This window comes from Pithys albifrons, chromosome 3, assembly GCF_047495875.1.
Source record: "Pithys albifrons albifrons isolate INPA30051 chromosome 3, PitAlb_v1, whole genome shotgun sequence".
In the NCBI taxonomy this organism is placed as follows: Eukaryota; Metazoa; Chordata; class Aves; order Passeriformes; family Thamnophilidae; genus Pithys; species Pithys albifrons.
The window spans coordinates 10025927-10053687 of NC_092460.1; the positions used below are offsets into that span (position 1 = coordinate 10025927).

The following is a 27761-nucleotide window of genomic DNA, read 5'->3' on the forward strand; positions in this document are numbered from 1 at the left end:
TGTGTGTGCATGGCAGCAGACTTCCTGGGCACCCTGCTTGCACCAAAGGGAGTGGGTCCTGCCTCCCAGCCCTTACTCCCAGCTCACTGCCACTGGCTGCCTGCTATGCCCCAGGCATGTGGGGCCCTGCATCCACAGTTTCTCCTGGCCTTTGCCTCCATGGGGGCTGCCAGTGTCTGTGTCTGTGGGGTCTCATCCCACCCTGTAACCAGGGAAGGTGCCAAGGTGGTTCCTCTGGCAGCACAGCCAAGGGGGACTGCAGAGGGCAAAAGGCAGGACCATAAAACACACATAGTGATCAGAAAAAAAGCAAAGCTGGTCTCCAGGCTCTTAACTGTGGCAATTTTCTCTGAAACTGGGGGTTCGTCCTGCCTTCTTGTGGGAGAGCCCAGGAGAAGGGAGAGAACAGTGGCCAAAAGCCTTTGACACCCAGGTGGGCATGGCCACAGGGGTATGAGAGCACTGGTTGAGTGGTCCACCTGGCGTTCCTGGCTGTGCAGGCAGCAGGCAGCCCCTGTGGCAGCACAGAGCAGGGGGCTCAGCTTTTCATCTGCCAGTGAGTCACTCGGCAGAGGAGGAAACCTCTCACAGCACAGGACATGTAGAGGTGGCTGCTGCACCTCTGCCTTGTGCTAAAGGTGCTCCAACGACTGCAATATATGAAGCACAGACAGCTCCCTCCCCGCAGCACCACCACACACTCAGCACTGTGGCCACACCATCCACAGGATGAGACCATCCTGCTGTGGTGATGCCCAGTGCTGGCCATGCCCATCACACTGCAGGATCACTTCCACTCTCCCCCATTGTGGCCTCCCCAGTGCTAATCCCCAGACTAACTGCCTGCTCTGCCTGCTTTGTGGGGCCTGCTGTGCCTGCATCATCCAAATTCCTGGACACTGTTCTCAGCTGGCTCCCTCAGCCTCCCTGCCCCACAGAGGGGTGGATTCCCCATGCACTGATGGTGAGCCCAACACAGGCACAATGCCCTGGGAATGGAGAAGGAGCAGGAGCAGGAGTGGGGCAGTCAATGCTACTGTCAGCACAGCACTACCATGGGGACCTGAGGTGCCACACGGCCCCACTGGCCTGGTGACAGGAGACTGATGGTGATGATGGGACTTTGCGAAGGCTGTGGTGGCTCAGACACTGCTGAGGTGCAGGCAGGGAAATGGAGTCCAGGAGTCACATTGCAGGACAGAGTCCTGAGCTGGTGTGATTTTGTGGTGCTGTGGCTGTGCCAATGCCAGCCCAAACTCGGCAGGGCAGGCAGCTCTCCAGCTGGACCATTAAGCAGATTAAGTAATTACCTGCACCTTGGCAGCCCAGTGGCTGCTAGAGCACGTCGTGGCCTTGGCAAGGCTGGGAGGCAGGTGTGGGGCAGATGGGTAGCAGGGCCCCACCAGACCCTGCTAGGGAGTACGGCAGTCCCTCTCCCGCGCCTATCCCTTGGCAACTGCCGGACCAGCCTCGGCCACAGCCCGCGCTGAGGTGCCATCGCACTGCCTGCTCCGGGTGACCCTGTCCGTCCCATGGGCAGCATCCCCCCTCCGCCAATCCCCCGGGTCCTGTCCCCGGTGCCCCTCCAAGAAGACACATCCTGGAGACACCCGCGCCACAGGGGACCCGTTCCCGAGAGTCTGCCCCAGCTGAGCCTCACGGACCCGCCCGCCCCCGTGCCCGGTCCCGTCCCGGCGCGGCGCGGCGGCCCCGGCTGTGCCCTGCGCCCCCCCTTCCCGGTGCGGGCGGGCTCCCGCGCGGGTGCCCGCGGCTCGGGGCGGCGCGTGACCGGCTGCTGCCGCCGCCGCCGCCCGCTCCGCCGCAGAGCCCGGCCCGCCTGCACCGGCACCGGCACTGGCAGGTCAGCGCGGGGGGGCTGCGGCCCCCGGGGCTGCGGCGGGCGGCGGGAGGGGGCTGGCGGCACCACGGCCCGCGCACCGGGCACCGCATGCCGGAGCCGGCCCGGCGCGATGCGGGCGGGGTCGGAGGGATGCGGCGGCCGCACCGTCCCTGCTTTGGGTCCCGGGCCCGGACCCGCAGCGCAGCCCCGCCGGCTCCTGCACACGCACCGCGGGGCCGCCGCCGCAGCAGCCTGGCGGTCCCGGCCCCGCTCCCGGCCCGGCGGGGCTGAGCCGCGTGTGCGGCGGTGGCGCGGGGCACCGGGCCGGGCATCCCCACCGGGATGCGGCCGGGACTCGCCAAGGTGAACGGAGCGCGGCAGAGCGGGGCCGCCGGCTGCGGGGACACCGGGAGAGGACACTGGGGCTGGAGAACCGGGGAGGGGACACCGGGAGGAGAGCCGGGAATGGAGCAGCGGCAAGGGGACATTGGGGATGGAGCACCAGGAAAGGGACACCGGCGACGCTGGAGGTTGGGACCACTAAGCACCAAAGACCACCTGCACCGGAGACACTGAGATGGGAAGCACCGTGGACAGTGGGAAGGGAAAGACTGGGAATGGGGCCACCGGCATCAGGGACAGCTGGGAACAGGGTTCGGGGCCACCCGGGAGGGGATAGTCAAGGCGCTGGCCCTCTCCCTGGCCAGTGCGTGGCCACAGGCACAGAAACCCCATGGCTGGTTGTCCGAGTCCCCCCGGCAGCTGCCGTGGGTCCTGGCTTACCAGACCCCCATCCCCGCAGGGCCCGCTGCGTACTCACCATGGCTGCAGCACAGCTCGTCACCTGGGGGATGCTCCTGGCCACCGTGGTCCCCGCCCAGGCCCAGGAAGTGCTGCCAGCAGGGCTGTCCTTAGGCGGGGACCCCTTGCACAGCCCTGCCTGGGGACAGCAGTGGCCGGGCCCATCCCCCGCCTGGGAGGCATCAGGGGAGCCGAGCGGCGCCGGGACCTCCGGGAGCGAGCGCTGGCGGGGCAACAGTCCCGTGCGCTGGTCCCCATCGCTGCAATCAGGGGATGGCACAGGGGCAGCCCTGGAGATGGAAACCACAATGACGGGCACTGATACCAGGACCTGGAGGGAAGGCAGCACAGCCCTGGCTGTGACAGAGGAACCGCTTGTCACCTGGCGAGGACATGAGGCTGAAGGCCAGGGTGGCCCTCTGTCCCACGGCTCTGCACTGAGCACACTGGCCCCCAGGGTGCCCACAGACACAGGGCCACACTGGGCAGGGCAGGGTCTGTCCCTGTCAGGGCAGAGTGCCACAAAGACAGCTGGCACCCCCAGCCCTCGGCCAACCGTATCCACCATTGCTCTGAACCCTCTGCTGGCACTGGGAACAGGGACAGCAGATGCCCACAGAGGGGGACAGACAGTGGTGGAGGAATCCACGGCGGCCCCGGGCCTCTCTCAGGATGTGCAGCTCACTCCAGCCAGCAGCCAGTCAGTTCCACTTGGCACTGTCCCTGTCTCCCACCCCACAGGCACAGAGCCAGCCTGGGGTCCCCACACCAGTCCTGGCTCTGCACAGCCGGTGGGCAGATGGGGGGACACAGGAGGGCTCTCCAGCCCCTCCCTGGCTCTGTCCAGCACTGCCCCACAGCTGTCCCCCACAGCCCCATCCTGGGGGCTGGCTGAGCTCTGGACCCGAGGGCTCTCATCCCACCAGCGCAGCACCCGGAGGGCCCCACTAAGCCACAACACCACCAACCCCAGGAATGCAGCCCCTCGCACAGACCCCGGGAAGACAGAGCAAGGGGGTGTCCTCAGCACCAGCCCTGTGCCTCTACCTGCCTCCAGCACGGCTACCTCTGGCACCTTCAGCACAGGTAGGAGCTGACATGGTGTGGGGAACCCCTTGGTGGGGACCAAGCCCCCACAGGTGCCAGCACCCTGCTCTGCCCTCTCTCACAGGGCTGCTGCCCGAGGAGGATGTCGGCTCCCCACAGCGTGTCCGGGGTGCTGTGGGTGCAGTGAGCATCCCAAATGCCACCATAGTGACCCCACAGCCAACGGTGCATCCCACTACAGGGATGCTCGGGACCAGGCACTCAGGTGATGCAGGGCTGCATCCAAGCCCATCCATTCTGCAGATGCTGTGGGAGCCCATCCACAGTGTCAGGGCTGGTGGGGGGGATAGCAGCTATCTTGGGCTTCCCAGCTGGGACACAGTGACACCTTCAATCAGGATTGCACCTGACGACGGCCCTAATCTACTCCTGCCTGCAGGGATTAGTGCTAAGTGCTCGGCCGGTGGGGGCTTCCCCAGGGGGGACAGGGACATGACCGGGAACATGCCACCCCCTGCACTGTGGGTCCTGACAGAAAATCCCGGGAGGCACCTGGGGGCACAGCCCTGGCCAGCACAGCACAAACCCCACTGCAGTGCTCAGGTGCCACATCTGATACACCCCAGTGTGAGGTGCAGGTGGGAGCTGGATGCCACCAAGCCCCCCACTCCCCACTGACCGTACCCCTCCTTCCTGCCTGCAGACACTTCAGGGACACAGGCCACCAACACCAGCACTGTGTCCCCCTCGGCCACGTGGCGACGAGCAGGGGTGACGCCGCATCCAGGTTCCCGAAATCTATCCTCGCCACAGCCACAGCCCAGCCATGCCCCAACAGCACCAGGGGCCAATGGGACCGGGCTGCGCTGGGCTGAGCTGCAGCACCCGCTGGGCTTCTCCTGGGAGGCCCATGTCTATGGGATGGCCACCATCTTCCTGCTGCTGGCGCTGGGATGCCTGGCCGGGCTGGCAGGAACGGCCATCCTGCGGCCCCCACACCTGCCCCATAGCGTGGGGGCCCACGGGCTGCTGCTGGCGGCCTGCCTGCTGCGGGCCACCTTCCTGCTGCTGGACCCCTACGGGGCCCGGGGCCGCCTGCCCGGCCCAGCCCTGCTGCTGCTCCACACATCCCCCTTCCCGCTGCTGCTCGCCACCTTTGCCCTGCTGCTCCAGCGGCTGCAGCGCCTGGCCCAGCTCCAGCTGCTGCCCGCCCGGCTGCGGGCGCTGCCGGCGCTGGGCGCTGTCGCTGCCCTGCAGGGCGCGGTGCTGGGAGCTGCCGACCTGCTGCCGCCCCGGCTGGGTCTCGGCGCCGCGCTGGGGCTGCAGGCGCTGGGCTGCGTGGCGGGGGCGCTGCTGCTGCTGGGGGGGCTCTGGGGGTGCTGGCGCGTGCTGCGGGCGCCCTGCGAGGGGCCGAGCGCGGGGCCAGGGGCGCGGGCGCTGCTGGCGGCGGCGGTGCTGGGGCTGCCGGTGTGCGGGCTGCAGCTCTACAGCGCGGTGTGGCTGAGGGCGGCCCTGGGGGTGCCCGGCCGCTTCTCCCGGCCTGGCTGGGCGGCACAGCTCTGGCTGCGGATGGGCGAGCTGGGCACAGCCCTGGCACTGCTGGCAGCTGCCGCTGAGCCCGTGTGCTGCCGGTGCCACCGCCAGAGCCCCGCGGGCCACTCCTGCTGGGCCAAGGCGCTGCGGTACTTCTGTGCTGGCCGCAAAGCCGAGGCACCCGAGTACCCCAACAACTGCTACGACTGGGCCGGTGGCAGCGCCGGTGGCAGCGGCACGGAGCGGACACCCGCCAATGACATCTCCAAGAGCCTCATCCGCAACCCAGCAGAGCAGCTGCCACTGCGGGCCCTCAAGGACAGCAACGAGGCCTGGGCAGCTGGCGCCGGGATACCGGGGCTCAGCCCCAAGTGCCCCAACATGCTGGCCGCCCGCTCGTGTGCCACCTTCGAGCAGGGCTCGTCCCCCTCGCTGGGGGAACTGGCCTTCCGCCCGCCGTCCCCCATCGACCTGCGCCGCAGCATCGACCAGGCGCTCTGCCGCCGCCACCTCCTGCACGACGGCCTCTTCGGCCGCCCCCGCCGCGGTTCTGGTGCCTCACTGCACGGCTCCCCAGCCCCCGGCGAGAGCCCTGGCTTGGGGCGCATGGTGCGGTGCAGCTCGCTCACAGAGCTGCCCGGGCCCCGGCAGCCCCCGGGCACGATCACCGTCACCGTCACCGCCTCAGCCAGCTCGCTGGAGAGCAGCTCACTGAAGATCAGCTGGAACCCCTGGCGCCACGGGCTGTCCTCCCCCGACAGCCTGCCCCTGGATGAGGCACCCAGCCGGGCCCCGCTCCTGGTGCCCGCCGGACCCCCCGGCTGGGAGCGCGAGGGTCCCCGCGGCTTCCCAGCCCTTGGCAAGGCGGTGGATTCCCGCAGCCTCTCCAGTGACACCATTGAGCTCTGAGCCAGGGATGTGCAGAGACTTGGGGTGCACAGGGACGAGCCCAGCATGGGGGTGCGGGGGTCTGATCCTGCACCCCTGCAAGTCTGGGCAGGGGCCAGCTCCATTTGTGCCAAATGAGAGAAATAAAGAGTTTATGCTGGGTGGAGACAGCCCTCTTGAGGTGTGGAGGTGGGGGTGGGCAGCAGCACCTCCAGCTCCCCCTGATCCTGCCCGGAGCAGCTGAGCTGGGTGTGCAGAGCTTTATTTCCTGAGATATGGACACACAGACAGATGGGCACACCCCGACGGACAAACCACAGACAAATGCAACGGCCACACTCATGCATCCAGCAGGGCTCCCCCCACATCTGGACAGCACCCCGCCAGCAGCAAGAGGCCCCCAGCCTGCCCAGCCTGGGAGGGGAGATGGGCTCTGCCCAGGGACATGGGAAGGAAGGGTGGGATGAGGGGGGCAGCTCTCCCAGCCCCCTAGCTCAGGGCAGAGGGGGGACCCAGCCCCTCACTGCCCCCCAGGGAATGGCCTCATGGGAGGGGGGTCCTACAGGGCCAGCAGCCTCAGCCTGGGGGTGGGTAGCAGGACCACCCCCTCACCTGCCCCCCCACCCTCTCACCTGCCATGACTACAGACCTCTCCTTCAGAACACAAGGGGCTGGGCTGGGGGCAGCATGCTGTGCCCCCCACACACTGCCACACTGCCTGGCATCACTCCTGTGCCCAGAGGGGGCTGTGTGGGGGCCCCCGGGATCAGGTACCCCTGGCTCATTTTGCAGGGGGGAAAAAACGAGACCCTACGCTAAGGCGGGGCTGGGGGACACATGCAGGGCACAGCACCGTGTGCAGGATGCAGCCTCATCAGCCAGCCCTGCTCAGGGGAGGGCCCCACACGCCAGGCTGAGCCTGCCTCCCCACTCGTGCCCAGCAGCCCCAGAGCTATCTGCCCTTCATGAAGCCATCGAGGACGCGGTCGCTGCGGTCAGAGAGCCAGTAGCCGGCCATGGCAGCCACAGCTCCGATGAAGATGGCAGTGAAGACCATGTCACCCTTGGCAGCCAGTGTGGCAAGGGCACAGATCATCACACCGAAGAACATCTGCTGCAGCACCACCACCTCATCATCGGTCACGTCGTCAAAGAAGCCCTTCTCTGGGGCATCTGCATGGACAGTGCTCGTGGGGAGGCACAGCTGAACAGCCAGAGCCCCCCCACTGCCACCCACACCCTCTGCTCATCCCCCTAAACCGTGTCAGGCCATACCAGGGGGCTTGTCCTCGATGCACTGCCCATCCCGACGGACATGGCCCTGGGCGCACACGCAGCGGTAGCTGCCCTCTGTGTTCTCACACACCTCCTGCACTCCGGTGCACACCGGTTCCTCGGCACTGGCACATTCATCCACATCTGGGGCGGGAGACAGGGCTCAGGCAGGGCTCAGGCAGGGCTCAGGCAGTGGGGAGGGGGCAGTACAGCCCCTCAGCCTACAGGGCACTCACCCAGGCACTTGGCTCCATCCCGCCAGTAGCCCTTGTTGCACTTCTTGCAGCGAGCCGGCCCAGCGCCCATGCAGCCAATGCAAGCCGTGGAGCAGTCTGCCATGGGGAAAGGAGCTGGGGTTGCTGCTGGAGCCTCCTCCCAGCCCAGCCAGGGGTGGCCTCAACCAGGGGAGAGCCAGCTGCACAGAAACCCTCTACCTCCTCCTGACCTCGGCACTCATAGGAGCCCTCCGTGTTGACGCAGTACTGGTTAGCTCGGCAATGCGCCATCTCCGTGCCGCACTCATCGATGTCTGAGGAAGAAGTGGGGACAGTCCTGCTGAGCCCTGGCTCCTGAGACACAGCCAGCCCGTCATGACCCCAAACTCACCCCCAACCCACACTCACCGATGCAGCGGTGCTCATGCAGTACCCAGCCCCTCTTGCAGCGGAGGCAGCTGGAGTCCTCGGGCCCCGTGCAGCGCCCGCATGCCTGGTAGCACTCTGAGGGCAGGGAGTGAGGCTTTGGGTGCAGGCAGGGGGCAGCTGCCTTCACCCAAAGTCTGGGCAGCACTGGGGGACCCCCAGCTGCACGGCCCCTCTGGCCCCCACCTACCAGCACACATCAGGTGGCTCTTGTTCCGCGAGACCTCATAGTAGCCGTCACCGCACTCAGCGCAGAAGGGGCCACCGTAGCCTGGGCTGCAGACACACAGGCCGGTGCCGCGGCGTGTGCCATCACCATCGCATCGCCCATTGCCACTGCAGGGCTGCCGGGGCCCGCCGGCACACGCTGCAAGGGGAGAGAGCAGCCGGCTGGCAGCCAGGGCACGGGTGGCAGCCAGGGGGGCCCCTCCAGCCCCAGCACCACCCCACTCACCCCACAGCTACTCACACCGGCAGTCCGGGCCGTAGGTGCCAGGTGGGCAACAGAGCATCAGCCTGTCCACACACAGCCATTGGAAGAAGTTGGGGTGCTGCTGCTGCCTGGGGAGGACAGGACACAGCGCTCAGCCCCCTGCCATCCCCCTGCCCCACCATGTCCCCATCCCCAGACTCACTCATGGAACCACCACTGCTCCACGTGCTCCTCACTCCGCTCCAGCAGCTGGTGGCAGGCAAAGTCTGAAGGAGCACAGACACCCTCCAGCACCTCCAGGAGACGGGTCTCACTGTGGGGACACAGGAGTTAGTGTGTGGACATGTCCCCTGGGGCATCTGGGCTCACCCAGCGGGGTCACTCACCTGTGCTGATACTTGGACAATTTCTCCTCCTCCCACGCCGTGTTGCCCCCGCCAAAGCCCTCATGCTCCGTCCGCTCCAGGCCCTGGGCACACAGAGGGGTGGCAGCACAGGCATGGAACCCACAGATAATTTCCCTCCCCATAAGGTCCAATCAGAGCCGTGTCCCCCTCCTTCCCACAAGGACACGCCACTTCCCAGGGATCTGCCACCCTCTCCCCCTCCCCAGAGTTCAGCCACTGTATCCCGGGATCCTCTCCCTTCCCCAGGGACGCTGTGGGAGTGCTCCAACCTCACCAGTGTCCCCGCAGGCCATCCCTGTAACCACCCTGATCCTCCCGCCCTGTGCTGCCTCTGGGCACTTGCGGCTACATCCCCCCACCCAGGACCTGCTTCATCCCTGCTCACCACCACCCCCAGGCCGTGTCCTCCACGTCTGCCACCCGCGGGTATCTCCCGCACCGCCCCCCCGCCCCCGGCTCCCCGCCAGCAGCGGCCGCGTCCCCCCATCAGGCCCGTGCCCCCTCGCCCCGCACCCTGCTGAAGCTGTCGGCGAGGCCGCGGCAGGCTCGGCACGGCTCGGCCCCGTCCCGGTGCGGGTCGGGGTCGGCGCGGGCCGCCAGCAGGACCCCCCCGAGGAGGGCGGCCCCCAGCACGGCCCCCCCCAGCCCGGGCCCCCCGCGCCGGCCCGGCCGCGGCAGCGGCGCCATCGCGCACCCGCCCCGCCCGCACCACGTGGGCCGCGCCCGCTGACTCAGCGCCGCCGCTCCCGCCAATGGCCGCGCGCCGCCGCCGCCGGCCCCCCGCTCCCAGCCAATCCGCATCTCCTGCCGGACCCACCCACCCGCGCCTTAAAGGGGCCGCAGCCACAGGCGGCCGGTGCGGGGAGCGCGGGTGGGCTGAGGTCGGTGACGCCGCACGGAGCGCACCGGACCCGTTCTCGCTTGGGCTGGGCGACGCCCTCAACGCCTGACGCAATGGGCTCCCCATCACGCCCCCCACCCAGCCAAACCAGTCCTGTTCATCTTCTCCCCCTCTCGTCAAACTGGTCTAGCTCCTCCTCACCTCCCAAAACTGGCCCAGTTCTCTCACTGCCCCCAGATTTGCCCAGTTCCTCCTCATCCCACCCTGAATTGGTCCAATTCCCTCTCACATTCCAAACTGTCCCACTTCCCCCTCGTCCCACAATGAACTGGTCCAGTTCTCCATCACCACCCCAAACTGATCCAGGTCCCCTTCATACCCCTAAATTGGCGTTCCCCATCCACCCTCCAACCAAACCAACTCACTTCCCCTTCATGCCCAAGCCAGCCCAGACCCTCTTCCTGTCCCCAGCCCCCTGTACCTCCCCATCACCACCTCCCCATCATCCCTCCCACAGCCATCCCACTTCCCACTGGACTCAGAGCTGGACTCAAGGTCAGGAAAAGCACCTTCACCCCTTTATTCCCCCACCGCCCGCCGCAGCGCCTCATTCAGTGCCACCACATATGGCTCTGGCCACCGGCCCTGCCAGCGGACTGATCCTGCCAGTGCCCGCAGGAAGCCCCTCATCTCACTGGGCAGTGCAAAGGCAGGGACTGCCTGCAATGCTGGGGGCACTGCCGGCACCAAGGCCTCCAGCCGGACCACCATGTAGCGCCCAGTGCCCGCTGCCAGCGCTGGCATGGCACAGGACAGCGCTGCCGCAAACACCTCACAGGGTGCCACGGCTGGTACATCAGCAGGGCCAGGGTTGTGCCAGGGGCCAAGGCTGCTTTCAGCAACCCTGGACCCCGGCACGACCCTGGCCCTGGTGTCCCACTGGCGTGCAGCAGCCACCGCAGCCGGAGAGAGGAGGAGAACAATGGTGTCACCGTCACGCAGCGCCCGGTGGTGTTGGGCATGCAGCCAGGGCAGTGGCCCCCACGATGCTACCCCACTGCCACCCCCTGGTGCTGCTGCCACCAGCAGCCCCAGTGGGCGCAGAGCTGCCATCAAGGCACACGCTGCCCGCTCTGCCACTGGCTCCGCCGCATGTACCAGCAGTGCCCGTCGGCCTTGCAGAGGACCTGGTGGGCATCATCAGTGCCTGGATCCCTCTGGGCACCCTGCACCCATACCCACTCTATGGTGGGAGCGCTCATGATGGGGCGAAGCATCCATGAGGGAAGAAGAGTATCCCTTGCCTCTGTTCCCCAAACTCCCACACCCAAGCTAAGGAACAGCCACAATGGGCAGCAGCTAAGCTCACCACCGAGGTGGAACCCACCCCCTGCTCAGTGTACCAGTCCCCTTCCCAAGTCCCCTTACCTATCCTAAGAGATAGCCCTCATGGAAGACAGGTTGGAATTTGTCCTACCACTGATAGCGTTGCCATACTCTTCTCTGTTCCCCTAGACCCCTACCTAGCCTGTTGCGCAGGCAAGCCCAGACCTGTCTTGGTGTGGGGGACCCACCTGCTCTGCCCCCTGACCGCTCTGGGGAAGGCATAAACATCCCTGCCCACACCTCCCAGACCCCAGGCTCACCCCACACTCACCCTCAGAGCCATAGCCAGCCCTCAGGGACTTCAGCCATCCTGTGAGGAGGAGAGGTTATGAGGTGGGTTCCCGTGAGGGGTCCTAGGCTAAGCACAGGCCCCAAGGGTGCACTGCTCACCTTTCAGGTCCTCCTTCTTCAGCAGGAGCAAGAGTAGGAGACAGGCAGTCCCCAGCAGCACCCCCATCCACACCAGTGCCCAACGGGCACGCAGGTCTGTGGGGCAGAATCTGTGTCCACCAAGGCCCCCCGGCACCCAGCAGGAGTCTCTGGTGGCTACACAGTTGGATGCTTTCCCTCAGCCTCCCACCACTCCCCCTCTCCCCCACCACGGCCATTGACACTCACACTTGTGCATGGGACAGGCCCAGAGTGTGACCCCAGTGCTGTTTTCAGGGTGCCAGACCTGCAGGGGACACAGACACACATCAGACACTGCCTGGTCCCTGCCCACTACCTGCTGGCTGCCCACACTGACCTGCCAGCACTGCCCTGCTGCCACATCCCGCTGCAGATCCTGCTCCAGCAGCCCAGGGTACCCCGTTCCCTGCAACAGCACAGTGGGTCAGACAGCTGTGCCACCACTGTTGGACACAGGGCTCCCTGTGCCACCAGTGCCAGGACATGAGTGTCCCTGTCCCTTACCGTGCGGGTGAAGCTGGCAAGGGGTGTGCAGACACCCTGCTCCATGGCACACCACGAGGCATTCCCCCCATGCTCCAGCAGCAGGAGGTCATCGGGGCGGCCAGCCAGCACTCCTGGGGAGGTGCCAGGGGGCTGGTGGGGTGGCAAGGGGAGGCTAGGGAGGGTTTCCCCCCAGCTAGACATGCAGGCCTTACCCTGCCTTCCCAACCCAGCAGTACTCACGGTCCTGCAGGCACTGGGTCAGCTGGACCTGCCCACCACTCCACACCTGCCCCAGAGATTGGATTAGCAGTGCCTGGGGCTGCCTGTGGGGCTGTTCATGGGACAGCCATGGGGCAGAGCGGTGTCCTACCTGCATGCAGAGGTTGGGATGTGGCCGCAGCCTTCCAAACTCCTGGGGTCCCTGTGAGTGGAAGGGATGCTCCATGAATGCCATCTGCATCCTTCATGAGCCCTCAGCACCCCACAGAGCCCTACTCACCTGTCCCACAGCAGGCTGCTGCACACCGGGGAGGGGTTGGCAGGGCCCAGAGGGTACTGGTTGCCAGCAGGGCACCAGCTTGGCTGGGAGGTCGCAGGGGGCTGAGACGGAGCAGGTCAGCACCTGCCCCTCAGTGTGTAGGATCAGCTGGCTATGTGCCCACAGTTGCTCCCAGGCCCTGGCATCTGCGGTGGCATCAGGAGAGGGGTGTCACCCCATGTGGTGTCCCCTCAGATCCCCTGTGTCCCATCATTTCCACATCCCAGCTTGCTGGTGCAGCTACCATGGGAGAAGGGGCACAGGGTGGCTCTCAGCGGGTCCTGTGTCTCCAGCCAGACCTGGGAGCATAGAGAGAGAAAACGAAAAGATTTGAGGTGTCTATGCTGTAACTGTGATCCAGCTGGCTCCCTTGGGATGCCAGAGGGAGATACACAGATCCTGAAGACCCTCTTTTTTGGTGCTATCCTGCCACCCCCGTTGTGCCCAGCCAGGTGCCCACCTGCATACAGAGGCAGGGCAGCACCTCATCCACAGGCAGACTGTAGTTCATGGGTCTGCTCTGCTACCAGCAACCAGACGTGGGTCACCCCGTGGCAAAGTGCCCCCCAGCAGAGTCACCCAGAGGGACTCATGCCCAGGGGGACCCTCTCCCAGGACACTGCCTGTAACACGGACACGGCTTCTCGGGAACAGGGAGTAGGGGAGCAGCCGGGGACCCAGCAAGGTGGGGAGTGAGGGAAGGGGGTCATACTCACCGCGGTCATTGCACGCCCTGGCCCACTGGTGCCGTGGCTCTGGTTGTGGTAGAGCCGGAGCGTGTAGCTGTGTTCTGGCACAGCCTCCTGCACCTCCACAACCACCTCCTTCTGCCCCGGGTAGACCCGCAGCCTGGGCACTGCACCAGAGGCAGCTCAGGTTACCCAGCTCTGGGCACTGCCCACCCAGAACCATAGCACAGGGCACAGCACTCCCAGGGTCACCTCACCCCTGGTATCCACTGCCCAGCTCTCCCCAGGGGATGCAAACCAAGGTGGGGTGACACCAGCACCTACCTTGGCACTGGGGGACAGCATCCTGTGCTGCGGGCCATGAGCAGTCTGCAGGGACAGGGAGTCAGTGGGCAGGGGAGATGGGACCACCACACGGGGCATGCTGGGTCTCACCTGGCACCCGCTTCTGCTGGCTCAGCATCCGCCGTCCACGTGAGTTCGTGTACACCGTGACGTGGAGCTCAGAGCCCAGCGGCGCCTCGAAGCACCGGAAGATCACCCAGCCCTGGGCAGGAAAACCACCAACCACCCCGCTGCGGCGAGGCACCGGTACCGCCAGCACGCACCTCCCTGGGGCTCCCTGGGGCACGGGACCCCCGCGCCATGGAGATGCGCCACTGCCAGTGCCCACATCCTCAGTGCCCAGGGACTGACAGTGCTGGGACACCCATCATCAGTCCCCGCACCTACATACCATGGTTCGGCTGCGCGGTTTGGGGTCCCGAGTTGCCCAGACCTCCACAGCCACGCAGCGGGAGGAGGCGTACGCGTGCCCCGAGAGCAGCAGCAGCGCAGTGATGTTGGTCTGGGACAAGGTGGCCCCGGCCGCTGGTGACCGCTGTCCGCCATCACCGCCGCCCGCTGCCCCGGGGATCGCTGGCAGTGCGGGGCGGTGGGGCTGGGCACTGGGGCTGCCGGCAGGTGCCAAGGCCAGGCGCACTCGAGCCTCCAGGCAGGGCACACAGGCCGCGGGCTGGGCGCAGTGCAGCGCTGGCTCCAGGCGCAGAGCAGCCAGGGCCAGCCTGTGGCCAGGCCCCGGGGGCTCCATCCCGCACAACACGTCGCTGTCTGGGGGGACACAGGGAGAGCAGCGTGGGCGCGGGTCCCCGTGCCCTGGGTGAGCTGGGAGCCATGGCACGGTGGTGGGACTTACCCAAGAGGCGGCAGGCGAGGCCCTGGGGGAGGCGGGGGTGAGGCCGGCGGAGGTGCTGGGTGCCCAGTGCCCGAGCGCCGGTGACACCGACCCACCTGGGAGCAGGCCAGGGTGTCGCGGGGGCTTCCACGCCCGCCCACCACCCTCACCACCAGCACGAGCAGGAGCTGCCCCAGCGCGTGCATGGCGGGGCCGGGGCCGTGGGGCGCCCCGGCCCCACACCGCGCCCTCCCAAACAGCCTCTCCCGACTCCACGGGCCCCGCCGCCGCCGCCCGCTCCCGCTTCCTGCTCCGATCCCGGACACCCGGGCCCTGGCGTGGCGTCAGCAGCCGCCCTGGGGTGGGGCCTCCCGTTCCCGCACCGACCACAGAGGGATCCGTGCCCCGGCACCCCCGGGAGGGCTTGGGGCCCCACAGGGATGAGGTTGGCCCCATGGCACGGTGCCCAGGCTGGAACCAGCCAGCCACAGCGACCCTGGGACGCTCCAGGCTGTGCCCGGCCCGGTGTGTCCTCCTGCCCCCCTCGCGCTGCTGCAGGGCACCGGGCACTCCACCCCGCGGCAGCACCAGCGGAGTTCCCCGGCACACCAGATGGACAGAAGAGCAAGGTGAAATGATGTCTTTATTGCTTCCACCCTAGACCAGGTCCTGCTGGCAGTGTTGGGGCAAGGAGCCTGGCCAGGCTCTGCCCAGCACCTGCCACTCCAGCCCCCTGTGCCTGGGCAGGGCAGGGAGCTCTCCCACCTCTCAGCTTCTTCCAGCACCACCTCGATTCCTCGCTCAGCTGTGGTGTCCAAAGGGGCTTCTATAGGCTCTCCTCTGGAGTAGGTGGCTGTATGGGAATTAAAGCTGCCTCTGCCCTGGACAGTATCTCTGCTCCTGGCTCCAGGTGACCGACTGGATGCTCGCTCTGGCCCTGCCATGGCTGAGGCCAATCCTGCTTGGTCCCCCGCGGCCCCTGACCGAGGTACCTGCAGGCACCGCTCCTGCTGCCGCAGTGCACATGCTTACCTGAGCGCTGCCCCTCCACAGCAGAGCCACTGCCCCCATCAGGGCTGCTCCCAGCCCTGCCTGCCCTGCAGCCATGCCCAGCTCAGTCCCAGCTTGGGCACTCAGGTGCTAGCGGCTGCTCCAGGGGTTCGGGGCAGGTGGCTGCCCTCCTCAGCCCCTGCCTCTATCAGCCGATGCAGAAGCCACCCCACCCTACTGCAGCGGCGGGGGGCCGGGGGGCTGCCCCGCAGGGCACCCAGCAGGCTGGGCAGCTGCTGGGGCAGGCGGTAGGTGGGCAGGGGCCGGAGCAACTGGGGCACGTCACGGGGGCTGCAGAGCCGGCTGAAGTAGGCCAGGATCCAGCCACTGCCGCAGCCCGACACCCCCAGCTCCCCGTGCAGGCAGGCCATGGCTGCCCCAAAGATGTCGTGGGCATCCCCAGGCAGCCCACCAGCCACCCCAACCTGCCAACGACGAAATAGCTGGGCACTGCCCCGGCTCCAGAGGAGTAGGACAGTGCCACGCTGACGGCCCACACAGCTCCGCTGGGCATAGAGCCAGGGCAGGGTGCCCGCCTGTCCCAAGCCACCTGCTTCCCACAGGTCCAGGCGCACGTCACAGCCCAGCCCCGTGCGCAGCCGCTCAGCCAGGGCACACACCAGCCCCAAGTGCTCCTCTGAGTCCGGCGAGTACAGCAGCAGCACAGGGCGCGCACCTGGGACACCTGCAGAATGGAGGGGACATCAGTGACAGCCCAGCCCCACATCCTACTGGCATCCCATGGGGGACACCCTGATATCACTGCCATCCACTGCTCTAAGACCCTCTGCAGCCCAGGAGCCAGCACCTCCTGGCACTCCAGCCCCATGGCCACTGTGGCTGCTGGTCTTATCCTGCAGTCCCCTGAGGTGCCCCTCACCATTGTGTGCCCTCCAGGCACTGCGACAGTTCAGGAGCAGCACGGCCATGACCAGCCCCAGTGGCAGCACCAGCCCTAGCAGCCCAAAGTGCCTGCGGGAGACTGAGAGAGGGCAGTGAGGGGGTGTCTGCCCCTCCTCACTGTTCCCTGTGTCCCCCTTGCCACCCCCTCTCACCATCAGGACAAAGCAGCTGCTTCCGAGCAAAGTGCACGTCCGAGCGCCACACCTGGGGAAGGGGCTGGGTGAGGGGGGGCCATGTTGGGATGCCCCCCACGTTACAGGTGCAAGCACAAGGGTCACCTTACCAGCACACAGCTACCCAGGATCTGCACTGGCAGCAGCAGTGCCAGCTCCCCCGGGGCAGAACCCTCTGGCTGCAAAGGACAAGGACAGGGTCAGCACAGGTCTGTCCCTGCCATGTCCCACCCAGACCTGCACCACTCACCTGTGTGACAGTGTAGAGGGGGGCCTCAGGCTCACACTGCCCACCCTGGCGCTGGCATAGGGCTGCACTGAAGGCTGCAGGGGTGCGGGAGGTGAGGTGCAGGCGCAGCTGCAGCCCCCAGACACTCACTGAGACATTCCAGGAGGTCTCTGTGGTCACCAGAGAGAGAGGAAAGGTTGCAGAATGCCCAACAGGATGAGGGGTGTGAGGGACCCCAGGGAGAGCTGTGCTCAGCCCAGGGGTGCCTCTTGCCTAGGGGACTCACCTGGCTGGTGGGGACACTCTACATGGTTGCTGTTCCCGTTGGAGAACTGAGGGGAGTGAAGATCAGCAGAAGGGCTGGGTGAGTAGTCATTGTCCACCATGGCCCCCCAGACCCTTCCCGGGTGGCACCCCCCCACCCACAGGGGCTTACTCGGAAGCAGAGCTGGGGGTGCACGTCCACCTTGTCCAGTGTGTAAACCTGGAATATGCAAAGAGTATGTCACTGTCACCATCCCGGACCCACGCAGCCCACAGGCACCCCAGGGCTCACCTGCTGCCCTCAGGGGACCCTGGGGTCCAGTGAGTGCCCCAGCCAGGGTCATGGTCCCACATCTCATGTCGCTTCAAGATTAAGAGCCCTCACCTGCTGCTCCTCGCTGGCTGTGGAGTTGGGGATGGTGTGGCAGGGTGCAGCCTCATCTGCTGTCTCCCTCCAGCACAGGGTGGCCTGTAGGTGCAGGAGGCAGCTGGCACTCAGCGCCATCGCCATCTGGTCCTTGCTGCTGGAGCTGTAGTCATGGAAGTGCACCGAGGACCACAGCTCAGGGCCATCTGTGGGACATTGTGTCAGCAGGCTGGGAAACACTGCGGGACACCCCTGGGACCCAGCTCCCCTCTCCACAGGAACTCACAGGCATCTGGCTGATCATGGAAGGGGCAGTCCTTGCTCCGTGGGCTATCGTAGTGAGGGTAGGAAGCCTGGGGGAGCAGAGTGAGACAGTCAGGGCAGGATGTGCCCCCATCCTCCTGCGAGGGCAGAGAGGCTCCAGTGTCTGCAGGGGGAGGGTGACCCACCTCGATGCACAGGCAGGGCACCAGGAACTCATATGGCAGCGAGACGTGGTGGCCGCCTGGCACCAGCACCTGCAGCACAGAAGGAGTGTCAGCTGGCAGGGAGGGTGTCCCTCAGTCTGAGATGAGGGTGTTGGGGGGCAGAGCTGTTACCTGGCGGTGGAAGGGCTGGGGCAACTCCTCGCATTCCAGGGCCAGCTTATGGCACAGCCGCACCATGACAGCAGGACCCTCAGGTACCCACACCTCGATGGCCCGTGACTCAGGGACCCACACATGGGTGAAGATGGGCCCTGAGGAGCAGGCAGGGGGTTAGCCGGCCCCAGTGTGCCCCCTGGGACGTCTCAAGTCTCACCAGTCTCACCAGTCTCACCAGATAGCTCAGCGGCAACCAGGTGGCTGTGGCTGAGGGCCAAGCCCCGGTCCGGGATGGTGCGGAGGGAGACGAGGACCTGCTGTCCGCTCTCAGCCGGGAAGCAGTCAAACTGCACCTGCCACTGCGGGGAGCAGGGAGACAATGGGCACCCCCAGCCCTGGCGTTCCCCGGCCCCACCACCCACCCCAGACTCACCGTTGAGCTGTCCAGCGCCCGGCGCCGCTGCCAGACCCGCAGCCAGACGGCCCGGTTGGAGCCGAGCTCCAGGAAGGTGAGCTGCAGCCCACGGACACCGCCGAGCTCTGCGAGAAACCGGCGTGGGGTGCTGACACGGTTGGGAGGACGGTGTGCGGGTCCCCCGGCGCGGGGAGGTCCGTCCCCGCCACGCCCGCCCGTACCTGCGGCGGGGAGGGCCAGGCGCACCCGCAGGCAGGGCTGGCAGGGCTGAAGGGGCAGGCACAGCCGGGCACGGCTCAGCAGCAGCGCGGGCGGCTCCAGCGGCGGCCCCGGGCGGGACGGGCGGCGGCAGCTGGGGCGGCTCAGCGTCCTGTCGGCTGCGGAGGGAGAGCGGCCGTGAGCCGAAGGTCCCGCAGGCACCGGGAGACCCGGGGACCGGGAGTCCTGGGGAGGGGAGAGCCCCAGGAAGGGGATCCCTGCGGAGGAGTGCTCGGAAGGGAGGAGCCCAGGTGATCTGGAGTCCTAGCAAACGGGGATCTCCAGGCATCCGGAGTCCTCAGAAGCGAGTAGCTCCGGCGGGCGGGAAGCCCCGGGGACCGGGACCCTTTGGAAACGGGGTGTCTCAGTGATCCGGAGTTTGGAAGCGGGGAACCCCGGGAATCCCGAGTCCTCGGAAACGGGGAAGCCCGGAGATAGAGAGTCCTGCGAAGCGGGAAGCCCCACGCCCCGAAGTCCCCTCGTCCTCCAGGACCCGGTAGCGCCGGGTGAGGGGAGCCCCGCCGTTCCCTGAAGGAGCCGGTATCCCCGGGCAGGGGAAGCCCTGCCCCGCTCCCGGCCCCGCCGCTACTCACCGGTGGCCCGGCACTCCTGCAAGCAAAGACACGGGGTGAGCGCGGCGCCGCCCGGCCCCCACCCACCTTCCCCCGCCACCTCCCTCCCTCGGCGCTCACGAAGTTGGAGGAGACCCTGAGGCGGGTGACGGCGGTCCCGGTGCCGGGCGGCAGCAGCAGCAACGCGGCTGCGGCGGCGGCGGCGAGCAGCACCGGGCGCCCCATGGCCGAGCGCCGCCGCTCCCCGCCCCGCCCCGTGCCGGGCCGGCCCCGCCGCATTCCTGCACCGGCACGTGCGGCCCCGTCGCTCCCCCCTCGCTGCCGGGCGGCGCTTCCTGCGGCGCAGACACGCGTGGGAGCGCAGACGGTGCTTTATTTCCACATAGCAACACGCAGAGGAAGGGGCGCACACCTCAAGGAACCCTCCACGGCCCCAGCCCTCGGGGATTCCCCCCTGCTCGCTGCATGCGAGCCCGGGGCCGTGGCGTGGCTCAGGCACCCACAGCTTGGTCCCCGGGGGCTCCCCACCCACCGGAGCTGCGCCAGCGCCGCCCCACAGGGCTGAGCTGTGTAGCTTCAGCACCTCACGGAGCCCACCCATCCCCGCTCATTTCTTCTTCTTCTCCTGCGTGCTAGTGAACCAGGAGTCCAGTAGCTTCTTGCTGTAGTAGAGCTGCCAGCCATGCACCTGCGCGGCCACCACCACCACCAGGTACATGACAGAGACGGCTGAGAAGCCGAAGATGAAGCGGTAAGCTTTGCCGTGCCGGTAGAGCTGCTGCGCCATGGGGAACATCTCCATGGCCCCGTAGATGAGGGGAGCCACGGAGAAGAGGCCGGTGCTGATCATGGAAAGTACCAGGTAGCTGATGTTGTTGCGGGGGAAGGAGAGGAGGCCCATGAGGGAGGGCAAGATGCTGAGCAGGTAGGGGTACTCCCACTGGTAGGGCATGGCCACCTGGTCGTGGGGCAGCAGCTTGAGGTGCCCCACGCACATCTGGGCCAGCAGCAGCAGCCAGATGACCACGTGCGTGTAGATCAGCTTCTTGATCTCCGACTTGAGGGTCACGCTGGGGAGAAGGAGTGGGGCTGTCAGGGCGTGCGGGGGGTGTCATGTCCCCCCCGGAGCCCCGGGGAAAGGGGCACCTACCTCATCTGGTAGTGCGAGGCCACGCGCTCCCGGTGCTGGAAGTCGCTGCCGTCGGTACCGGGGGCGCGGGGACCCCCTCGGGAGGCCATGGTGCTGTCCTAGGGGGCACAGTGTCAGGCGGGGCCGCTCTCCCTGCCCGCTCCCCCACCGCGGCCCCGGTGCCGGCGCCCCCCCCGGGGCCTCCCTCCCCACAGTGACAGTCCCGGGGCCCCCTCCCCGCGGGTGCCCCCCCGGCCCGCCGCTCCCCGCCGTGCCGCACCTGCGGCCGGGCCGCTCCGCCCGCACTTCCGCCGCTCTATGGCCGCGGCCGCGGCGCTCCGGATGCCGCGGGGGCCGCTCGGCGCAGGCGCGGCGGGGCCGCCATGGCGGGGACCGTGGGATCTGCCGCGGCGCGTGGGGTGGCGCGCGCGAGAACGGGAGCGCGCGCCGCGGGGTGAGCGGGGCTCGGGGGACACGGGGGGGGGGGGTGTGACACGGGGGGTGTGACACGGCGGGGAGTGTGCGTGGGGTGCGTGGGACATGGGGAGGGGTGTGACACGGCGGGTTGTGTGTGTGCATGGGGTGTGTGTGCATGGGGTGTGTGTGAGACGGGGGGTATGTCTGTGAGACGGGGTGTGTGTACATGGGATGTGTGTGCATGGGGTGTGTGTGAGACGGGGGGTATGTCTGTGAGACGGGGTGTGTGTACATGGGATGTGTGTGCATGGGGTGTGTGTGAGACGGGGGTATGTCTGTGAGACGGGGTGTGTGTGCATGGGATGTGTGTGCATGGGGTGCGTGGGACATGGGGGGTGTGACACGGGGTGTGTGTTACACGGGCCGTGTGTGACATGGGCTGTGTGTGAGACGGGGGGTATGTCTGCGAGACGGGGTGTGTGTACATGGGATGTGTGTGCATGGGGTGCGTGGGACATGGGGGGGTGTGACACGGGGTGTGTGTTACACGGGCCGTGTGTGACATCAGGTGTGTGTGACGGGGTGTGTGTGAGTCGGGGGGTGTGTTGTGTGTGTGATACGGGCTGTGTGTGCATGGGATGTGTGTGCATGGGGTGCGTGGGACATGGGGGGGTGTGACACGGGGTGTGTGTGTTACACGGGCTGTGTGTGACATCAGGTGTGTGTGACAGGGGGTGTGTGTGAGTCGGGGGGTGTGTTGTGTGTGTGATACGGGGTGTGTGTGCATGGGATGTGTGTGACATGGGGTGTGTGTGAGTCGGGGGGCGTGTCTGTGATACGGGGCGGGTGTGTACATGGGATGGGTGTGACGCAGGGTGCCTGTGTTCACAGGGTACTTGTGGCATGGGGTGCTGCGTGTATGTACATGGGGGGGTGTGTGCATGGGGTGCACGCCCGTGGATGTGCACGGACTGTGTGTGCTGGCACGGGGGGATGTACACACGTGGGTGTAGAGGGGTTATGGGGTGTGTGTTGCAGTGGGTACACACGTGGGGTTGCAGATGTGTGAGCACAGGCTGGGGAAGTGTGAGGGTGCAGGGACAGGTGAGGGGCTGCACTTGTGGGTGCAGGTACACCTGGCAAGGCAGGGCAGTCACTGGGGGAGTGATTCATGGACACGCAGAGTAGGGTGCAGGGTAGGTGGCTGTGGGAGTCCCACCCATGCCCCACACCCATTCTGGCCCCTGCAGGGGGAGGCGGACGCTGGGCCCCGAGAAGACGCTGGGGCTGCTGGAGAGCTCTGTGATGCACCAGGAAGGTACCCGGGGGATGGGGGCAAGGGAGGCAGTGGCAGAGCATATCCTGACCACGCTTCCCCTCACCAGGAGCCCTGCTGGCACTGAACAAACCCTCAGACTTACCGGTCCTGGGTAAGTACAGGACAGGAAAGGGGGTCTACCGGGGATCAGAGTACCTATCGGGGGGGCTCAGCAAGTGCTGACCCCCCAAACTCTTCCCAGGGCAGTCTGGGGACCTGAGCCTGGATGCACTGCTGCCAGCACTGAGACGACGACTGGGCCTTTCTGCTGAGCTCCATGTGGTGAAGGCTCCTGCCAGGTATGGTTGAAGGTTCCAGATTGGAGGTCCTGGAGCAGAGCCAGAGGTACCTTTCCCACTCTGGGGCTCAGAGCTGCCATGTCCCATAGGGAATGTTCTGGCCTTGTCCTGCTGTCCAGCTGCTACCACACCACTAAGAAGCTCCAGCAGTTCTTTACCAATGCCCGCCAGAGAGGCCAGTACCCTGCCACATACCGGTAAGTCCCCAGGACCCTGCCATGCTGGCATGAGGGTCCTGTCCCCCCTCACCAACCTCTCCTGCAGTGCTGTCACCGTGGGAGTCCCAGCGGAGCCAGAGGGCAAGATCTGCAGTGGGCTGCGTTGGCAGCAGCAGGGTGACACTGCCATGGTAAGGGCATGCTGGAGTGCTTGGGAGGTGGGGGGCCCCCGGGGAGTGCTGAGGGCTGTGCCCCGCAGGTGGTGCCGGTGCCTGCACCAGGACGCCGCAGCTTGGCCAGGAAGGAAGTGAAGAGCACCCTGACACGCTACCGGGTACTGGGTGCCAGTGGGGGCTGCGCCCTCCTGCAGCTCCAGCCCAAAACATGTGAGTGGCCCTTCAACACCTGCTCCACCCTAGCCATGCTTCCCCACCAACATGATCCCACCTTCCGTCTCTGCTTCCTCAGCCTTCCCAGAACAGCTCCAGGTGCACCTGACACTGCTGCTGTGCCCAGCCCTTGGTGACCATGAGCACTCCTCCCGCGTGGGGAGGGTGCTGGGGGTGCCTTTCCTTCTGAGCCCTGAGGCAGCACCGTCCCGCACACAGGTATGTGGCCAGGGTGATGCTGGCTAGGGGGGATTCAGCACAGCCCCAGGGATCCCACTGAGCCACCCATCCACATTGCAGGTGCTGGACGAGGAGGAGTTGCTGTCCCGGCTGAGACTTTCACCACAGCAGCTCCGTCACCTCCCGCTCCACATCCACCTGCAGGAGCTGATGCTGCCCGAGGGTCCCCTCAGGGCACCCCCCCCACCCCACTTCCTGCGGACCCTGCGCTGCCTGCGGCTGCCTGAGCACTAAAAGCCCTAATGCCACAGGGAAACCTCACTCCACAGCCCTCTGACACCCCATTAAAACCCCCACCTGCTGCCAGGGTGGCTCAGTGCCCAGTTCTTTTCTTGGCACACACAGGATGATGCCTTTCCCCCCTCTGTGCCTCCAGCAATGCCACTGCTCTGTGCCCAACTTGCTTCCCAGTGTGTGAGTGCAGCAGCATCACCACCATGACAGTTCTGTCGAGCAGGGGCGGCCGCAGGGAGGAGTGGAGGCGGCTTTTCCTGTCTGCTCTCTGCCCCAGCAGCCCCAGCTCCTGCCCACAGCCTCATCCAGGGACCAGCCCTGGCCCTGCCCACAACTCCCACACAAAAGGTCCAAGCCAGACTGCTTATTGAGAAAGTATTTTAAAGTGCATGTGAGGGATGAAGTGGGTACCACGACCCAGCAATAGGGGTGCAGTGGGGTGGGAGGGAGCTAAGTGCTGCCATGGTGGCTCAGAAAATACGGGCAGGGTGCTGTCCCCTCCTGGGAGTGTTTCAGTGTCCCAGGTCTTTTGTGTCCCATTGGGAATTGCCATGTGCTTCTGTTCTAGGCTGGGGGTTCTGGTGACCTGTGCAGGCAGAGGTAGGCGCAGCAGCCTGGCAGAAGGGAAGGAGGGGACACAGTTCAGAGCTAGACGGGGTTGCTGAGGGATCCCAAGGCGCTGGCACAGGCACCCTATCCAGGGGACGGTCATTGGTCAGGTGCTGAGCAGGCTGAGGCTGCCTGTGTGGGTGACCAACCTGTGGCAGCCCCTGGCCCCCAGCACAGGGGTTCTGGGGCTGTGGCAGTGCTGGGGGGCCATAGCCGGGGGGGGCTCCATTGCCCCAGAGGAGGCAGCTTCCCTGTTGCTGCTCTGGCCTCAGGCACCCGCATGTCTCTAGCTCCTGGGCGCCCAGGGAGCTTGGGGACACTGGGCACAGTGATGCAGGATTGATGCTGTGCTTGCTGGGACACCTGGGTGTCTCTGTTCCCTGGGGGCACAGAGAGCTTGGGGGCACTGGCCACAGTGGTCTGGGATTGTTGCTGTGCTCTGAGGGACACCTGCCTCCCTCTGACCCTTAGGGGTACAAGATGCTTGGGAGCACTGGACATAGTGGTGCAGGATTGATGCTGTGCTCTGTGGTGCACCCGGGTGTCTCTGGCCCCTGGGGGCACAGGGAGCTTGGGGGCACTGGGCATAGTGGTGCAGGATTGATGCTGTGCTCTGTGGGGCACCCGGGTGTCTCTGACCCCTGGGGGCATAGGGTGCTGGGAGTCACTGGGCACAGTGATGTGGGATTGATGCTGTGCTCTATGAGGCACCTGCCTCTCTCTGGCCCCTGGGTGCAGGGGGTGCTGGAGGTTGTTGGACACAGTGATGGGGGGCTTGACCTGGGCTTGGTGCTGTGCCCGCCCAGGGTTCTTCAGGGAATGGCCTTGGACTATCAGCTTCACGCGCGCAGACAGAGACCTGGGCACAGCCGCCTGTGGAGAGATATAGAAGGGAGTGGGGACTTGGGGTGCCCAGGGCATGCCTCCCCCCAGCCCCCCAGCCTACCTCCTTGTAGATGAGCTCAAAGGCTCCAGTGGAGCAGGTGGGGTCGTCCTTGCGGTCGAGCACGAGGCGCAGTGTGTCCCGCTGCACGTTGGCGCAGAGCCGTCGAGTCACGGCCGAGGAGGGGCTCATGGTGGGGCAGGAGTTGATCTCCAGCAGCCAGGGCTGGCAGTCCTCCCCAATGAGGAAGTCGGCCCCATAGAGCTCAAAGCTGCCCTTGCGGAAGCCCACCTGGTCCTGGGCGCTGCGCAGAGCATTCAGTATTGCTGACTTCATGCTGGGCACCATCACCTGGTACCAAACATCTGCCTGCCCCAGCTCTCCCAGGTATGCCTGGAATTGCTTGCTGGACCAGATCCTGTCTGAGGGCACGCGGGGGTCCTGGTCTGGTGACGTCTTGTACCACTTCTGGACAGAGACATTGCAGAGGTGCCTGGCACTGGGGTGGGGAGGGGGAGCTGGGTCAGTGTGGGGTGCTGGGGTGTGGAGAGGCAGGGTGGGGTTCACTCACCGCTCCAGGCAGTGGAGGGAGAAGGGCCGGGAGCAGAAGCGCAGGTAGCAGTCTCGGTAGAACCAGACAGTCAGGGGCTTCCAGTCAGTCACCACAAACCATTGCCGGATGTCGAATTTGGTGCCGAAGATGGTCAGCAGCTGCTCCACATACTTCTGCACCACCCACTTGCCCTTCCACACCGAAGGTGCCGTGCAGCCCCGTGCCAGACGCAGCACCTCCTCCAGCCGTGTTGCACAGACAATGCCTGGGGACCACAGCGATGGTGGGACCCCTCCTTGGTGGGGAGCCTGTGTGTGTCCCCCACTTTCCCCAGCCTTACCCCTGCCTTGGGATTCGGCGCCAGGCTTGAGGATCCAGACATTGAGTTTGCCCTCCATGTTGATCTGTGGCAGCTGCTTTTCCAGGCGCCGCAGCAGGTCCTGGCACCGCTTCTGCAGGGCTGCACTCGGTGCCAGCCCAGCCCCCTCACTGTGGGAGGGTCATGGAGAGCTCAGCACCAGCCCCACCATGGTGTCCGCCACCCTCTGTCCTGCTCCGCACTCACTGTGCCACACAGTAGTAATTCTGCAGGAAGCGGTCCCAGTCAATGCAAGTCCTGCAGGGGAACGGGGTGCTCCTGTCAATGTCCCGGTGCCTCAGAACACCCAAGTGCTGCTCACAGACCTCCAGAGCTTCCTCCACCAGATGAGGGTACAGGGTGCACCCTGGCCCTGCTGCAGATGGCATGGGGTTAGAGTCATGGCCTTGGAGCCTAAGCAGCACAGAGCCTCCCTGTGGAAGCTGTGGCTTTGGTAGCATGGGGATGGGGTGGGGAACAGAGCACACATAAGGTGGGTTTGTGGGAGGGAGGGGAGGATCCCAGCCTACAACCACAAGCAGAGACTCAACCTCCAAGCTCAGCCACCGGACATGTCCCTGCCATCACCCCCAGGCCCAGCTCCATGCACTTGCCTGGCCCCTTGGAGTCTGGGGCCTGCGCAGTCCCCATCAGCCTGTTCTCAGCCTCCTCCAGGGCCAGTTTGAGCAGGCTGCGAGCTGCTGTCAGGCGGAAATCGTCTGCAAGAGGGAGGCATTGTCTCCAACTAGTCCTGCACAGGACATGGGAGGAGTGGGAGAACAGGAGGGCAGCAGGCCTCAGCTCACCAATGAAAGCTTCCCACTCATCCGTGATCCCCAGCAGATAGCACCGGGGGAAGAAGGTGTTGGCGTCTGCTTGCTCGATCCAGGGCAAGTTTTGGAGGCTGAGGCAGACCCCCTCCTGTTTAGTGAAGGTTGTCAGTCCTTAATGGACCCACTCCTCACGTCCCCCTTCTCCAAGGGATCCAGCCTCTCACCTTGGTGGTGAAGGCGCCCACTCGGACATAGTGGTTCACCACATGGTCCTGCTTCAGCAGCTGATGGTCAACAGCGCCAAGGTGGTCAGTCCAGATGAAGTTTGGCACTCGGTTCCGCACCAGGTAGGACTGTGTGAGGAAAGGAACCATGGTGGGACAAGAAGCCACCATCCCACCCTCATCCCCAAAACCAGGTTGTGCCCTGCACTGTGGTGGTCCCAGAGAAGGGTGCTGGGGGCTGTGGAAGAGCTCCGCCCTCTCAGCTAACCATGAGGTCATGGATGCCATTGGGATCCTCATGGCACTGCTCTTCTTCCTCCTCCTCAGCAGGTGGCCATGAGGAATGCAGGGGCTCTGTGATCTCTGGGGAAGGCTGTGCCCCACCACATGGGTTCAGCACTGCCTGTCCCTGCTCATCCCTTGGCTGTGTCTTCAACCTCCGTTTCTTTTGGTTGCAATGATGCTGCTCCAGCTGTCTGTCCATGCTGGGGGCCTTCCTCTCCACCCAGCCCCGGGCCCGCAGCAGGTTGCGGATGATGGGGTAGGGGCCATGCACCATGAAGATCTTCTTCTCCTGCACAGAGACCAGAGGGCTCAGCCTGCCACAGTCCCTCCAGCTCAGCTCTCCTGAGCCACAAATGCAGTAAATGCAAGCACATGGCACTTGGGGGACTGTGAAATCAGGCCCCTCACCTTAATGGCCATCTCCGCATGCAGCTTGGCCTTCTTGAGCAGCTCACGGTCAAGCCAGTGCTGGGGGCCATCCTGCTGGCTGCTGGTGGTACCTGATGCCAGCCTTGTGAGCACAGCCCTGTCTGAGCCTGCTGGCCCCATGTCCCCAGCCCCACGGTGTGGGGCAGACCAAGGGAGAAGGCACTGGCCTGCTTTCCTTTGCCTAGCCAAACTTGGAGCCCCTGACACGGCATTGTGTGATCTGCCAGGCCTTGCCCCAGTGTTCCGGGTGCCCTGCAG

The 27761-nt window shown here is 65.9% G+C and overlaps 7 protein-coding genes across 9 annotated transcripts; 2 read left to right on the top strand and 5 right to left on the bottom strand.

Moving 5' to 3' along the window:
• Nucleotides 1-1779: 1779 nt before the first annotated feature.
• Nucleotides 1780-6269, top strand: PRRT3 (proline rich transmembrane protein 3). Its single transcript, XM_071550418.1, has 4 exons — nt 1780-1861; nt 2643-3727; nt 3813-3953; nt 4392-6269. Exons 2-4 carry the CDS (start codon nt 2662-2664, stop codon nt 6128-6130), a joined length of 2946 nt encoding a protein of 981 aa, XP_071406519.1. The 5' UTR covers nt 1780-1861; nt 2643-2661; the 3' UTR covers nt 6131-6269.
• An 86-nt stretch (nt 6270-6355) lies between these two features.
• CRELD1 (cysteine rich with EGF like domains 1) lies at nt 6356-9579 on the bottom strand. Its single transcript, XM_071550426.1, has 10 exons — nt 9379-9579; nt 8845-8927; nt 8661-8771; nt 8495-8586; nt 8216-8392; nt 8008-8103; nt 7830-7913; nt 7621-7716; nt 7385-7528; nt 6356-7282 (listed from the first exon to the last, which is right to left on the bottom strand). Exons 1-10 carry the CDS (start codon nt 9550-9552, stop codon nt 7062-7064), a joined length of 1278 nt encoding a protein of 425 aa, XP_071406527.1. The 5' UTR covers nt 9553-9579; the 3' UTR covers nt 6356-7061.
• Nucleotides 9580-10262: 683 nt separating this feature from the next.
• IL17RC (interleukin 17 receptor C) lies at nt 10263-14861 on the bottom strand. Its single transcript, XM_071550419.1, is given in 18 exon segments — nt 10263-10893; nt 11364-11402; nt 11483-11578; nt 11711-11768; nt 11841-11909; nt 12008-12120; nt 12230-12275; nt 12360-12410; nt 12489-12673; nt 12772-12826; nt 12988-13047; nt 13244-13383; nt 13541-13585; nt 13652-13763; nt 13953-14326; nt 14412-14433; nt 14507-14632; nt 14634-14861. Coding segments are annotated over 18 exon segments (2412 nt in total). The 5' UTR covers nt 14847-14861; the 3' UTR covers nt 10263-10285.
• A 154-nt stretch (nt 14862-15015) lies between these two features.
• IL17RE (interleukin 17 receptor E) lies at nt 15016-19484 on the bottom strand. Its single transcript, XM_071550420.1, has 16 exons — nt 19326-19484; nt 19227-19242; nt 18597-18752; nt 18394-18500; nt 18196-18319; nt 17976-18115; nt 17826-17894; nt 17663-17729; nt 17395-17582; nt 17182-17229; nt 17032-17077; nt 16767-16915; nt 16627-16695; nt 16496-16547; nt 16321-16422; nt 15016-16125 (listed from the first exon to the last, which is right to left on the bottom strand). The coding sequence occupies exons 1-16, from the start codon at nt 19482-19484 to the stop codon at nt 15524-15526; spliced, it is 2094 nt and encodes a 697-aa protein (XP_071406521.1). The 3' UTR covers nt 15016-15523.
• A 55-nt stretch (nt 19485-19539) lies between these two features.
• RPUSD3 (RNA pseudouridine synthase D3) lies at nt 19540-23461 on the top strand. Of its 3 annotated transcripts, none has more exons than XM_071550434.1 (9): nt 19540-19917; nt 22002-22059; nt 22131-22181; nt 22272-22368; nt 22440-22565; nt 22633-22717; nt 22786-22912; nt 22995-23134; nt 23216-23461. In XM_071550434.1, the coding sequence occupies exons 1-9, from the start codon at nt 19888-19890 to the stop codon at nt 23387-23389; spliced, it is 888 nt and encodes a 295-aa protein (XP_071406535.1). In that variant the 5' UTR covers nt 19540-19887; the 3' UTR covers nt 23390-23461. The 3 variants fall into 3 exon arrangements, with proteins under 3 accessions (XP_071406535.1, XP_071406533.1, XP_071406534.1); XM_071550432.1 differs by lacking the exon at nt 19540-19917 and adding an exon at nt 20666-20788 and having other exon boundaries at nt 22002-22069; nt 22137-22181; XM_071550433.1 differs by lacking the exon at nt 19540-19917 and adding an exon at nt 20676-20788 and having other exon boundaries at nt 22002-22069; nt 22137-22181; nt 22458-22565.
• On the bottom strand, nt 19561-20700 carry JAGN1 (jagunal homolog 1). The gene is made up of 3 exons (XM_071550435.1): nt 20615-20700; nt 20356-20453; nt 19561-20275 (listed from the first exon to the last, which is right to left on the bottom strand). Exons 2-3 carry the CDS (start codon nt 20442-20444, stop codon nt 19813-19815), a joined length of 552 nt encoding a protein of 183 aa, XP_071406536.1. The 5' UTR covers nt 20445-20453; nt 20615-20700; the 3' UTR covers nt 19561-19812.
• A 292-nt stretch (nt 23462-23753) lies between the features above and the next one.
• TTLL3 (tubulin tyrosine ligase like 3) lies at nt 23754-27623 on the bottom strand. Its single transcript, XM_071549648.1, is given in 12 exon segments — nt 23754-24042; nt 24044-24260; nt 24319-24871; nt 24945-25380; nt 25453-25699; nt 25775-25923; nt 26000-26206; nt 26403-26511; nt 26599-26713; nt 26790-26918; nt 27058-27363; nt 27483-27623. Coding segments are annotated over 12 exon segments (2898 nt in total).
• Nucleotides 27624-27761: the final 138 nt, after the last annotated feature.

Excerpts from the sequence above, each read along its gene's own strand:
- RPUSD3 (XM_071550432.1), top strand. The coding sequence starts at position 20,718 with ATGGCGGGGACCGTGGGATCTGCCGCGGCGCGTGGGGTGGCGCGCGCG. Across the intron at positions 22,913-22,994 it reads GCAGCTCCAGCCCAAAACAT|CCTTCCCAGAACAGCTCCAG; the intron begins GTGAGTGGCCCT and ends CTGCTTCCTCAG. Across the intron at positions 23,135-23,215 it reads CAGCACCGTCCCGCACACAG|GTGCTGGACGAGGAGGAGTT; the intron begins GTATGTGGCCAG and ends TCCACATTGCAG.
- CRELD1 (XM_071550426.1), bottom strand. The coding sequence starts at position 9,552 with ATGGCGCCGCTGCCGCGGCCGGGCCGGCGCGGGGGGCCCGGGCTGGGG. Across the intron at positions 8,928-9,378 it reads TCGCCGACAGCTTCAGCAGG|GGCCTGGAGCGGACGGAGCA; the intron begins GTGCGGGGCGAG and ends CTGTGTGCCCAG. Across the intron at positions 8,104-8,215 it reads GAGCCACCTGATGTGTGCTG|AGTGCTACCAGGCATGCGGG; the intron begins GTAGGTGGGGGC and ends CCCTGCCCTCAG.
- JAGN1 (XM_071550435.1), bottom strand. The coding sequence starts at position 20,444 with ATGGCCTCCCGAGGGGGTCCCCGCGCCCCCGGTACCGACGGCAGCGAC. Across the intron at positions 20,276-20,355 it reads GCCTCGCACTACCAGATGAG|CGTGACCCTCAAGTCGGAGA; the intron begins GTAGGTGCCCCT and ends CCTTCTCCCCAG.
- PRRT3 (XM_071550418.1), top strand. The coding sequence starts at position 2,662 with ATGGCTGCAGCACAGCTCGTCACCTGGGGGATGCTCCTGGCCACCGTG. Across the intron at positions 3,728-3,812 it reads CTCTGGCACCTTCAGCACAG|GGCTGCTGCCCGAGGAGGAT; the intron begins GTAGGAGCTGAC and ends CCTCTCTCACAG. Across the intron at positions 3,954-4,391 it reads GCTCGGGACCAGGCACTCAG|ACACTTCAGGGACACAGGCC; the intron begins GTGATGCAGGGC and ends TCCTGCCTGCAG.
- IL17RE (XM_071550420.1), bottom strand. The coding sequence starts at position 19,484 with ATGCGGCGGGGCCGGCCCGGCACGGGGCGGGGCGGGGAGCGGCGGCGC. Across the intron at positions 18,501-18,596 it reads CCTGGCCCTCCCCGCCGCAG|AGCTCGGCGGTGTCCGTGGG; the intron begins GTACGGGCGGGC and ends GGTTTCTCGCAG. Across the intron at positions 17,895-17,975 it reads CCCAGCCCTTCCACCGCCAG|GTGCTGGTGCCAGGCGGCCA; the intron begins GTAACAGCTCTG and ends TCTGTGCTGCAG.